General features: G+C 34.1%; 1 protein-coding gene across 6 annotated transcripts in view; it reads right to left on the reverse strand.

Annotated features, from left to right (window-relative positions):
- Nucleotides 1-13531, reverse strand: part of Mbs (Myosin binding subunit) — a 49241-nt gene that overhangs the window by 21683 nt on the left and 14027 nt on the right. For 3 of the 6 annotated variants that reach the window (XM_046612074.2, XM_046612069.2, XM_046612068.2), the window contains exons 4-15: nucleotides 13139-13298; nucleotides 11894-12038; nucleotides 11508-11623; nucleotides 11027-11172; nucleotides 9913-10053; nucleotides 8679-8761; nucleotides 8078-8204; nucleotides 7778-7889; nucleotides 4653-4790; nucleotides 4089-4253; nucleotides 2056-2184; nucleotides 602-791 (exon numbers count right to left, since the gene is read on the reverse strand). In XM_046612074.2, coding sequence (XP_046468030.1) covers nucleotides 602-791; nucleotides 2056-2184; nucleotides 4089-4253; nucleotides 4653-4790; nucleotides 7778-7889; nucleotides 8078-8204; nucleotides 8679-8761; nucleotides 9913-10053; nucleotides 11027-11172; nucleotides 11508-11623; nucleotides 11894-12038; nucleotides 13139-13298 — 1652 coding nt within the window. The remainder of the gene's footprint in view (nucleotides 1-601; nucleotides 792-2055; nucleotides 2185-4088; nucleotides 4254-4652; nucleotides 4791-7777; nucleotides 7890-8077; nucleotides 8205-8678; nucleotides 8762-9912; nucleotides 10054-11026; nucleotides 11173-11507; nucleotides 11624-11893; nucleotides 12039-13138; nucleotides 13299-13531) is intronic. The other 3 variants (XM_046612073.2, XM_046612072.2, XM_046612071.2) reach the window with 3 other exon arrangements.

Consider the following 13531-nt stretch of genomic DNA (forward strand, 5'->3'; position numbering starts at 1 on the left):
GATTCATCACCTTCTTTATACCCTCAAATTATATCATCACAGCCTAATTTAATTATATTCGATTTGATTGAAAGACCACATGTGGTATAGCAAGAGCTACGAATAACCCGATCATTTTATTGACGATCACGCAACGATTTCCGTTCCCTAAAATTTCTTCACCTATCTTAGCTTCCGTTTGAATTAATTGTTTTTCCTCGTACTGTTTCTTTGAACTATCATCGATTTTCCCTAATGAATTTGATTTATGTGAAAAAGCTGATATGTTATAGTTCCAATTCTGCCTTTTCAGAATGTCATCAATATTCTCCGGTGAATTGAATTTGCGCCTAACAATTGACTTGTAATTCCATTTTGGATGCAATTTATTGCAATTACAGAGCTCAGCTTTGCGTGTTACGTGGGCACAGTTTTTTTGTGACAACTCGCCAATATCTGAGAATTGCGTCTCACTGATATCCAAATTACTAAGTGCATCGTGAAACTCATCTTCCGAAGACTCGGCGATTGTTTCGTTCGAGAAATACGTTTTAAAAGAAGGAATAAAATTCATTGAGTGTTTAATACATTTGTTAGTGATGTGAAAAAGAGGAAATTCTACCTGTGTTGAGGGTGCTGTTACAGCGGGTGATTCACTGTTTTGCTGCTGTTTTTTCTTTACCAGCTGCTCCGCACTCTTTATCTCATCTAATGTCACCCCCTGAGTGGAACGCCTCGTTTCTCGTACCCTCTTAGCATGCGCTTTTCTTTGTGTTTCACTCTCCTCATCGCGAACTGGTGGCACAAAGGATCTGCACAAGGAATCGAATGATTCAATAAAGTGTTGCGGCTGCGTTTGGAATTGAGAAACATTTTAGAATCTTATTTTATTATATAAAGAATGAATAAATTATGACACTTATATGTATTATATATCGAGCACTGAAAGAAAAATCAATTCTGATATGAAAATGTACAAAATTAGTGAGAGTACAAAACGATAAAATAAGGAATAATAATTCAAGGAAAATTGGGCACGCTATTTAATTCCATATATTCTGTATGTCTTGGTCCATATATATGTAATAAATAACATGAAATTAGAGCAATTTTCAAGTCACAAATCAAATTTCAAAATATGTCCACAACGATGCTATAAGTCATAAGTTTCAACTAAATGGTATACTTATTTGCAAAACATCTAAAATCATTGGGCAGTTCACTACACTAAAAAAATATCAAGCAATTAAAAATTATGCAAACTTAAAGTGATAATATTGAGTCATCAATAATAGCTAAATTAAGATAAAGATGCCTACTTTTGGAAGCTGCATCTACGAATCTATGATTCGTACGACAATTTTAAATAAAAAGGGATTACAGGGAATCTGTTCAACTTTCAAATTGGTGCTGCTTTTGTTCTAGGATCCACTGTTAACAAGATGCGTTGCAAGAATCATTATTATACACGATTTTCCGAAATCTATCGCTATAGAACACTCAAGTGCCTGTTATTTATTGAAAAAAAAAGTTAGTCTAGCTTTACGTTTGGGAAAAAACCTCTGTCCACTGGACTAAAGTGGAAGACAATATCAAAAGCACAAGCGAGAGAGTAAGGAGCGGGTGATCTAGTATCAGAAGTTGTGTGGAGGGTGTACAATCGGTGTACAATTTTGGGTATTACCAAGCATTATCATATATACATGGGCAGTAGAACAGCGTGTAATAATAGTTCTTTAGAAGACTGTCATCGTCCCATCTTCATCAATTTGCATTGAAAACACCACTCACTTGGCTCAAAAAAACAGACAATTGCACTGGAAATCAATATAAATAACAATTTTTTTTTGTTGCAAACCAGCTAAAGCAAGATGAACTGCTTCTGATTCAATGAAAAAAAAACACAACAAACTTAATTTTAATGTGTACAATACAAAATGGTATTTAAGTAAAACCGTTGAAACTGAAACAAGTAAAATAGAGCATTACAGAATCATGCATTTTACACTCGAATGTATAATGAACAAAAAAACCACGCATTTCAAAAGAGCTCCGAATCAAGTCGTTACTACGCACTTGAAGAAATTCTTGAAGATATTTCCAGGACTAAGCTTGCTTCCTCCAGGAGTAGTTGGAGTAACTGGAGTCGCTGTGGTTGAATTTGAAGTAGATATACCCGATGGGGCAGTGTCCACTGGATGATTGCTACCCCGTGATACCAAACAACATTACATCAAACAATGCAGACTATAGTCTCAAAAAGGGGTTACCAATAGATACATCTGATGCACCTAGCCCATAAAACAAATATATTTATTATCGTACATGAGCCTTTTACCTAGGTTACGCACAGTTATCAACATCCGATAGCAAAGAATTAATTGAGAGTTCCAAAAAGTCGCAAAGTTCAACAGATCATCGGATATTATTAATGTTCCGATTAATTGAAGGCTTTCCAAAAAAAAAAAAAATGTGCAGTTGTGAATGAGCGACTTGGTTATTACTGGGAGCAAAAAGAAAGAATCTACAGAATAAATTTCAGCAGTGATTCCAAAATTCCGAAATGCTTAGGAAAATAAAGAACTACTTCTATACTCGTCTGGTATATAAGTGAAAGACTTGCTGTAAGTCGAATCTATGCATAAACATCCTAGGCTCCTTCAAGCAATTGCTCTCACGTTTTCGATCCAATTATACATTTACGTGAATCAATGTCCTCCATAATGGAATATATAATATCAAAGATAGGATAATGATTAATTGATATAAATTTCAACAACTCGTCTGGTATATTTTCAGAGTGAGAGTTTTCTTTTTTTTTTTTGTTTTTTGTTAAACAAACCTTATTGTTTCAAGGTACAAAAATAAGCCCTTGTGACTATTTCTCAATATGCTCCATAGTACGATTGAGTATCAATACAGAATGAAAGGCTCAACTTTCAACCTAGGTAATACAGGCTCAATGTTTAACCAAATCAAATGCACCTCCTCCAGGAATCAAATATCAGCACATCTGAATTTTTATCCATTGGTAATTCCTGACCTACAGACTAGATCATACCGTTCTACTACACGCTTGCATCTACCAGCTGAATTCAGGTGATATTGTGAAACTATTGGGATTATAAATGTTTTCGATTGAAGTTTAGAGCATAATAAAAGAAATAAACGATTTAAAAAACAAAATTTCGACGCTTCTCTTTGTAACTAGCACTCACAGCTTTACAAAGAGAAACTTCATAGGACTGTCAAGTTTTTTTTTTTTTTCTTCGGGAATCAGTTTGATGCGAGCACTCTTATTTCCTTTAAATAGAAGATAAGAAATTGATTCAATAACTGAGAATAAAACGTGCCTGTCTGATTTGAAATCGATTTCACATGGTTTCTGCTTTCAAAGTCAGATATACACAGTTTCTATTATAAGTTATCAAAATCGATTCAGTTGTTTGTACTTTTTTATACTTGCTAAAAAAAACTCATCAGAAATACTTCCTATTACAGATGCAAAAATGAAATTTTCATCATATATGTTATGAAATCTCAATCTTCAAAATGATCAAATTTATGACAAACGATTCGATTCGATAATTGGAAAAATTTTAGATCAAAAACTTGTAGAATACCGAATGCTTGCATATTATGTACTACGATAATAACACTAGGTAAATATCTAGGAATACCAATACTATAATTACTAAATAGTGAATTCCAGATTTAAATTAAATTTCCAACGCTTTTCACAAATGTTTCAGTAACTCCTTGACTTTTCTCGGTGTTCCAATTTATCCAGGTCTGTACAAAGCCTCGGACAAATTTTAAATGATGCTGTTCCTCGCACAATCTTTAACGGGGGCATCTACCAATGCGTGTGTATACTGCCACGAGTATCTCCGATCGTTCTTGGACTCCTTGTATTTACATTGCGACTATCTCAAAATAATCACACCAATTCAGTGCATGTTTTACCACATGTTTTTCTCATACAGTGGTAGGATCAAACACGTATTTTCAGGCTCGGTATTGGTATTGCGTAATGGAACGCATACATAAAGTTGGATGATTAAAGAAAATCTTTACAATTAACATGAGAAAACAAAAACAATACACACCTACGAATTTGGTTGGCTGGAGCCGGACTTGTTGTGATGGTTCCCGTTGCAGCGGACATGGTATTAGTTACCGGCGTAGTAGCTGTGTTAGGTAGAGACGTAGGAGATGGCATAGATCCAGTTTGCACCCTGGTCAGTTCCAAGTTCAGTTTCACTTCTTTCCGCCTGAGACGTAGCAGAAAATAAAGATTTTGCTTCAAAATTTATTTAAACCAAGATTTCAGTACTATAGGTTTGACTGTGATACATGGAACAATGAATAGAATAAATTCTATCACTCGTATTAATAATTGCTCAGTTCAAAGTTGAACAAAATTTCACGTATAATGAAAGCATTAAAAATTAGTCAATACAAAACATCAATGGTTAAGATAAAAAGCGAATCATGTTAAAATAAATGAGTCAACACGGCGAACACGCAAGCAATATTTCAATAAATTACAGACCATCGTAAACTTAGCACGTGTTATATGGGAAATTTTTTTTTTTAAATCTGCAAAGTTAACTTATTAAACAAAAATATTAGAAATAAGAAGGAAGAAAAATTAGAGCAAGCGCATATACCTGTGAGTCTCGCGTAGAGACGCAGAACGAGCAGTCGTAGTATTGGTGTGAGTAGGAGAAGCTGGATTGCAACGATGGAGACTGGGGCAAGAAGATGCCTTGATGCGAGCTTGCAGTGCCTTATACTGCTTATAGAACCTGCACAACATGCGCCACACCATGCACACCTCTATACTATTTGCATTTTAACATACATAAAGCGCTGCCGAAGGGTTGACCATTCTTCATGAAACGCACACCTGACTTTAGGAGACTTTCGGCAGCTTTATGAATTCACACGAATTAAAGTAACTTTGAATAACATCGTCAAATTTCCTTCGACTTCGTGTGAAAGTTTAATTGAATTGAAAAACAAAAGACTTTTTCACCAAATGTACCCATCAAGTATGGTTAATCCATCGAGCATTGCATACTTATTTTAGACTATCTGAATGTGTAAATTTAATTTAGAATCTCAAAGGGTGGGCCGTTTGAGCATGTGAAAATGATCCAGTGAAAGCTCTTTGACCAACAATTGGAGAAGAATATTTTCAATCAACATGATATATTTACAGTAGCTAAACATTAGATTTTTGTAAAAGTATTCAAGTACCGATGGGCACGCTATTTTTGTTTTTTCATCACAGTAAAATTAAAAAATTCTTATTTTTATGCCCTTCCTTATCTAACATACTCTACATATTTACAGACATAAAGAAAACTAACTTGAGTTTTATTCATCAAGCTTCTAGTTTAGAATATTTATTACTTTTTTTTCTGTTGATGAAAAATATTCTGTTCCAACTGTTGATCAAAAAGATTGTTGAACAATTTTGTCATCTCAATCCAGCTAGACTCTACATATCAAACTTATACGTCTAGACCAAAATCGAAACAATAATCAGATAAACCTAATATGAATATGAGTATTTATCATTGCAAAATATCTTGGGAATAAATTTGGGGGCAAACATTCAATCTGAGTAACATAATTCTCATTTACTTCGCGATTTTTAGAAATCTGGTATTAACTGAAATTTTTGCTGGTGATGATCTACCTTTTTTCTATTTTATCTAATCATAGTGAAGCATGGCGAAAAAAAAAACTAACTTTCAAGGACCAAGAAAAAATAAATTATATACGGCACTGCGTGCATAATGTGCATACCTGTGATTTGTTACTATAATTGAAATTACTTTTAAATATTCGATGTAAAGTTACATATACATATGTTAACTCTACAGTAATTGAATTACAGAAACCAATAATTCGAACCACAGATGAGACTTATTGACAGGTTTGAATTTAATATTCCTAATTAACTTCTAGGGTAAAAAAGTGAGAAGAAATTCAGCAGTATTTTTTATGAGGTTGCTAACTTGCCATGCATGAAAGTCTCGATAACAAATACAAAAGACTAAGGAAGATGATAAAAATAATTAACTAATTCTTTCCTCTGACCAAAATTTCAGGGCATATTATAAAATGTTTAACGAGTTTTCTATCATTCACACTGGTAATAACATAATGTATACTTTCATTTAATAGAACAGGGAGAATATGAAAAAAAAAATAACACTTTTTGTCGCTATTCCTAAATTTTGCCAGTTATGCAAAGAGGGAACAGGTCACGTAATGTGGAGGAGGTGAAACTTAGGAATGAAGAAAACGGTGTAAGATTTTAAAATACGGGCACAGAACTTCGGAAATAAGTGAAAAAATCAAATGTGGTGGAACCGATAGACACAAAAAAAAACGTAGAAATATGGAAGAGGTTGTAAAGAATGATGCTGGTTCAGCTGGGACTGGATTCAGTTAATCATAACTGTACATCAATTTGACAAATTGCCAGTATTTGGCATTTTCCACTTTGTGTTATGATGAATCAATATCACCAGTTTCATAAATACCGAGAGATAATATGGAAACAAAACATCGGAGTCAGCTACAAATGCGCAATTTAAATGACAGTCCATCAGTAAGGTGAATGCTACCAATGGATGCTAGCAATAGCGATGATGTTGGCTGTCACTCTTGCAATTAGCAAAAAAAAAGTTTTGAACTGCAGTCAAGTTGTGCAGCCATCTTAAAGTGAATTAAAAGACGTCGGTGGTGAGAAACATAGGATTTTTAGATAAAATAACAATGAGCATTGGTTATTGTATTGATTCAACATTGGCTAACTAAGTTCTGGGCTCCGTAAAGGACAAACTTATAAAAGAACCCAGCATCGTCGAAAATTTGAAAATTTGCAAATCAATCCAATTCTAAATCGGTACTACAGTCATGACTAGAAGCTATTTTTAAAAGCAGGACATTTTTCACCGCCTACTTTCTTTCGTCCACTTAATATAGTTAATCTCTTGATATTATTCCAAAACTTTTTAATAAATCCTGATAAGCGACAGCTGGATTACTGCCATTTTTAACATCTACCCATGGTACTAAACTTGCTAATCGATTGTCATTTCAGTTACCTGCTCACAGGTGGATGGGATGTTTAGTTTTCACATGATTTCTCGATATACCATTGCAGCAATGGTAGGTAGTTGCACTAGCAGAAACTTATTGAACAATTAAAGCAAACTATAGTTTTACACCACTGAAGTTAAACTATTTGTCTCAAATGCAGAACTTTTATGTTAGTTGCAAACATCATGTTAAGATGCGGGAGTAACAACTGTTAGAACACAAAAACATATAATCTCTTTCGATTTCCAAGTAAATGTTCTGTTCGTTGTACGAAACAATGTATTATCGATATGAAACATCAGATGATGTCGATAGTACATTTATCAGTCAGAATGCCACATATTTTTGTTTCGGAAACCCGTTAAGGTCATACGAATGGATTAATAATCAACTATTGTAGTAATAAAGATTTTTGAAAATAGGTATGGTACATCAACTCAATAAAAATAATTTCTCAACACTGAAGTATAATTAAAAAAGTCAAGTGTCTTGATTCCTCATTTCATGGGCGCTTGAATTTTAAAGTCTGATACAATTTCTGATGCACATCTTTAGGTACTTTATTTCAAAGCCCGAGAAACCCGTGAATGTTGAAAAACTTTTAAATTTGCATAATACTACAGCTAGAGTGACCTGAAAAAATATCAAAGCAGATGTGAAAGCTTTTACTCACTTTTCATCAGTTTCAAAGCTGTGTGTTCTTCTAAGTACTACCTCTGAATCTGGGGTTATTTTGTTCGGTGAACTGGGTGACTTGGTAGACGGTTTTTCTTTCTCCTCCATCCCTGTAGATGTAAACATCAAAGTCCGTTGATATTAACGTTTACAGTTGATATCCCGCGCACAAAATAAACATTTAAACAGTAAATAATATCTTTATACAAAATTCGCTTTCCAGCTGACGCACGTGACTGATGACTAAGTTACGGGAAATTTATGAAGCGCTTCTTAAAAATATTCTCGAATAACTTACTGGTAGGTATGGAATTTGTCGTCTCAGATTCTTGATTTCTACTTCTAAAGGAGCCAGAGCGTCGCCAGGACGGGATGGCTCCATCTTCATTATTATCAGTCTGTTGTTTAGGTGGCAATATTGGAGCCTGGAATAAAAAATTAATTTTTCAGTCACCTTTGAAAGCAGTTGATCAGTCATGTATACGACATTTTTTTATAATAATCTGCATATCCTTAGACCAAGATGTTATTAGGAATTTTCTTGATCAGGAGCAAATATATTGAAAAGATTCTTTAGTTATTTTATACAGAGTAGTTTCATTGGTAAAAGATGATGTTTCAACTGGGCCCCACTTCATAGTTATCTTTTTAACGCTATATTGTCATTGTTATTCTTTATGAGTGAATTTTTTAAATTACTACCACGAATTTTTTCCTTCGATTAATTCATTTTACTTTCTTCCTTTTTATCACATAAAACATCGATTGATTCAAACCGTTGCGAATCACTAGACGTACAGTATCCACTGTCAAGGCTTTTAAAATTAATTGAACACGTAGTCAATTTTGTTAATCAAATTACCCCTAATAAGGCGATTTGACAACATAAATAATCTCACCTGAATAGGAACTTTATTGGTTTCCGTTGGTGATGAGGGAAGCACTGCTGCAGTTTCATCCCTGTTCACTCTGTTCTTCTTCTCTGTAAATATTTTTCAACATTACAGATTATCAAGCCTGAATCAAAGGTAAGTACAAATGTATTCGAGGGATTACGTACAACCACGTTCATCATGCGACACATACAATCACTGTGAAATACGGTAAAATGATGATTATATTGCAATAAAAGTTTTGCAATTAGTAACTTCTGATAAACTTATTTACAATATAAAGACTGAAAGACTGTACAGAGGCCGATCATTCTTTACTATCAATAAGCAGTACGCTGTTCCATTTTATTGTACTTCAAGCTCTCAGTTTCCGTCACGATTGACTGGTAACAATTATTACGTGATCCACGCCATGCTTTTCCAGTGCAGAAAGATATTCCGTGTTACCACAGCACGTTCCATTTAATTTATAATCATAGGTAGGTAATAAATAGTAAATTATTCAATTAGCAATAAACAGTGCGTCATTGAAAAATAATAGTGTTTGCTGTTGGGAAATCTACAAATTCTCGCTGGTGTTGGTCCACTTTCACATCTCCAGTTCTTACAGTAATAGCGGCTAGTCGGATAGCGAATTGAGCATTAACTAACGGTTGAGAGATTGATCAGGTGAAGACTGTAGGCGCGAAATAGTCTCGAGTTTACAGTGAATAAGTAGTGTGATATTTTATAACACATCGCCAATACTCAGTAAAGAATTAATGAGCCGGTAAAATTGTACGAGTAAAAGTCATTATGAGGCAAATAATGAAACATGTAATATTAGAAAATTTCAAAACTATGCTGATCATTACCAACTCGCAATTGATAATGGGAAATTTGAAAACCTTACTCATTGTCAGTAAAGGCAAGAGAAATAAGAGATTCATTTTTTTTTTTTAACGCAGAGTCATATTCAACAAGTTTCGAAGACAATGATAAACAAATATCGATTTGTCACTGTAGTAATAGAACTGTTTAAGAACTGTAAAGTTTTAGTAACTCTTAACTGTCTGTGATGACGGTAATAGTAGTGCCTGGTGAATTTTTATTAACAACTGAAATACGTGAACAATATACATAAATATCAATTTTGTCAAAAAACTTGAATTAACTATTTACAACATGCACATGTTTAATAAGATTCATAATATGATCTGATCCAGTTACAGATTGGTTTCACAGTGACCAAGGGACTCACCGTCATCTGTCAAACATGCAGAGTGGTCGGATTGGTTGGATTTATTAGAGTGGTCAGAATTGGTGGAAGAGTGAGTTTGAGAGCTAGTCTCAGAATCACCTTCACCATCACTCGCTTCCATGTCCGTTTCGACTTGACCTTCTATCCTCGCAGCAATTTTAAAAAGGAATTGAAATTACTTTTAAAAAGCTAACTTCTATAACTTTAAATTTGAGGAAAATTTCGAAAGGTATTTTCCAATTAACAAAGAAATATCATACAGTGAAATTGGGAGGGTTAAAATTGTGTTAAGCACTAACAAAATTATAGTGGAAACGAAGAAGTTGATCTGAAAATTTCCCCATCTTCTTCCTATTGGAATAATCTCCAAAATTCAGTAAGTTCAGCTAAGATACGCAATCAATAAAAAGTTTGATGAGGTAATGTTCCTTTGCATGATAGATATTAAATGCCTGTATCTGAATGTACACAATGTCTAGGGGAAAAACATCTCTACAATTATCACAATTATGATCTCTATCGAAAGCAAAGTGATTGATGTACTTTTGTTGCGGATAGCGGCAAAAATCACAGTACAATATCCAATAATTGTTTCAGAGTAATAAATTTTCGAAAAATGGTCTCTCGGAGACTGGTTGCAATCAAGGCATATGACTTTCAAACAAACCGATACGCCGTTGCTGGCTATAGTACTTGCTTCAATAGTGATAAAAAGGTGTATACGAGACATGCACTCCAACTGTCGGAATAGAGGTGATACACTAAATGGAATTGAGTTATCATCGCTATTTCTACCATTTTTCCAAAGTTTGAAGCATTAATAGGCATCAACTACGTAATGTTTTAGATGTAAGTGCCTTACAAAGGGCTACGTCAAACGAATGTTGCCTAAACGGCTTTGAAGCTAGATAATAGAATCATACGTCCAGGCATACCATGTATAGGATGTAAGCTTTCTGCCAATTCTGAGTTATTAAAAATTATATAAGTTTAATCGGTTTTGCTTCTAATGTTAATTTCTCCTTAGACTTTTGCAGTCAGTAAAATACGGTTGTCAACAATCGAATTAACGAGGCATTTCTAAAAATAAATATAATGTAAGATATCAACTCACCAACGTCACTGTTTGTAGTGGAACCAGAATCTTCTTTGTCGGATTGAATTTTTACTTCAACTCTCAGTACCTTGGCTGGAGTTTTTCTGTCAAAGATATCCGAGCCTTCTTGAGTGACCACTGGATTTTCATCATTCGTGAATTCTCTGCAGATTATCAAGTTATACGTGTGAGATTGATGTTAGGGTTTTTGAGATATTGGCCACAGTAACACAGCTTAATCCTATATTAATCTGTATGTCAGGTTGTTAGAGTGATATTACTCGTTTTACTTGCTGTCATGCCAAAAAAAAAGACATCAACTTATCAGGTGTACAAAAACACGTTATCCAAGGTTGTAACAGTGTAAACTACTACAGCACTATTACAACTTGATTACGACTGATTGAAATCAGATATTTTACAAACGATTGTTTTTTATTCCTTTTAATCAAATATCAAGATCTTGGAAGGAAATCAGATAGAAAATAACAAAACTTACCGTTTCATTGAAGACGACTTTCCTTGGTGATCCTTCATCAGTGTTTTTTGTTTCTGTTTCAATTCCTCTAAATCGTTCAATATATCTGGATCCGCAACATCGAATGCAGTTTGTCCCTGATAAACAGACAGTAAAAGTATTCAAAATTGCTATTTACATGTGCTCTATTTGTGTCACGCAAAAGTCGTGCGAGAATTTTCTTTGTAATTCTGATACGATCACATAGGATGTGTGAATGAGTTATGCACAGTTAGTTGAATACACAGAACTATGTGAGAAAAAGAAAGAATTATTATCAATGTTTGCTAGGAATAGAGCTGCTAATATAATATCATTAATACGATGGCACAATTGTTATAAGAATGAGCAAAGTTTATCATACTCACAGAATGATTCTTTATATCCATATCACAGAATTTTTCAACAAGCATTTTACAAGCTTCTAATTGACCCCAGTGCGCTGCACCATGCAGGGGAGTCCATCCATCAAGATCTTGCGCATTCACATCACAGGATGCTTGTAAAAGGATGCTAGAAAATATAAAACACTTATAGGGGTGCATATGGTGCGAACTGATCGGAATATGGCGTGTTAGCAAATTTTTATGTGAAAGACTATACAATAAAGCCATTGTTTCTTGTGTCGATGCTGGAATGATAAACTCGTCGCCATCAGCCAATCATGCAACATGACTTTACTAAAATAAAAAGAAACCCTATTTCTCTGTTGCCATTGTCAAAGATTAGACAACCTTATAAATTGTTAACGTGTTTTCATTAGACATTTATGCTGTGTGTGTTTTCACTGAATTTATTATTACACAACGGTGTGTGCCGTCATGTCATAACACCCTGTACAATCTTTTATTACTTAGAATCGTAAACGAAGATTTCCAAATAAAAAAAGTAAAGTTTAATTCAGCTAATATCTTTCCATCGTCAATTATTTTATACATAGCTAGTTCACAATGGTGCACTGATTCGGAACCGTAAGCAATCTCGAATCTATTTTAGGAATTACCTATATAACTATAAGCATAGATCGTCGTTTGCTTACCCTGCAGGGTGCCGGCAAATTAGCTGAAATCAAATTCCCTCATTGTTCCGACAAGAAAAAAAAACAAGTTTGCCTCGTACGTTTCGTTCAAGTTAAACAAACATTGGTCATATTTCTTTTAAATAGTATTCCATCATTCTTTTCGGACGTAGGTAGATATGATACAGAACATTCCTTCTTAAACGTGTCAAATATAAGTACAATTCTAAGATGGCCTCCTAAGATTCAGAATTCACGGATTTGGAACTGAACTCTATACAAGCGTTTTTGTATTATGATCCCTCAGGTTGCAGCTTATGCTAGTTTATTCAATTTATTTATTGAACCTCAATCCAGTTAGATTTTAAGGAAAATCCCTGAGTTATTTGTTTTGAACGAACATGGGTTGTATGTAATTAAATAAGAATATGGTAAGAATCATCAGGGTCAAATACATAGTATCGAGTCACAATCATTTTGTAGAAAAATCTTACAGTAATGATACACTTGTACGAAAAAATGGAGAAAATTCTGATAACGCTATTGCCCTGATTTATACAATTTTTAAAGAAGAGATCGAATTGTCATATCTTACCTCATTACTTTCACATATCCCTTGGCAGCAGCAACGTGAAGTGCGGTAGCTCCTGTCCTAGGATGGACTGCGTCTTTGCCTGGGGCACCGTTACACCAAGCTCTAGCATCGATCATCATTAACCTTGCCTCTTCGCTCCTAGCTTGATCAATATCTATACCTAAAGGACAATCAAGGATGTACCAAAAATCAACTAACTTAAATTCACTGCAATCCAGCATAACATTAGCGGAACTATCCAATGAAATTTACTCATTTCGACATCCTTTGTAAAATCTACTTATTGATTAATCGAATAATTATTCATTAGCAAATTAATAAGATGAGTATAAAATGTCTTTTGTGTACACAATCTCAATTGTTCCAGTCTCGATGAAGGCAATAGACTGTGTG

The sequence above is a fragment of the Neodiprion pinetum genome, chromosome 2, assembly GCF_021155775.2.
Source record: "Neodiprion pinetum isolate iyNeoPine1 chromosome 2, iyNeoPine1.2, whole genome shotgun sequence".
Taxonomy (NCBI): domain Eukaryota; kingdom Metazoa; phylum Arthropoda; class Insecta; order Hymenoptera; family Diprionidae; genus Neodiprion; species Neodiprion pinetum.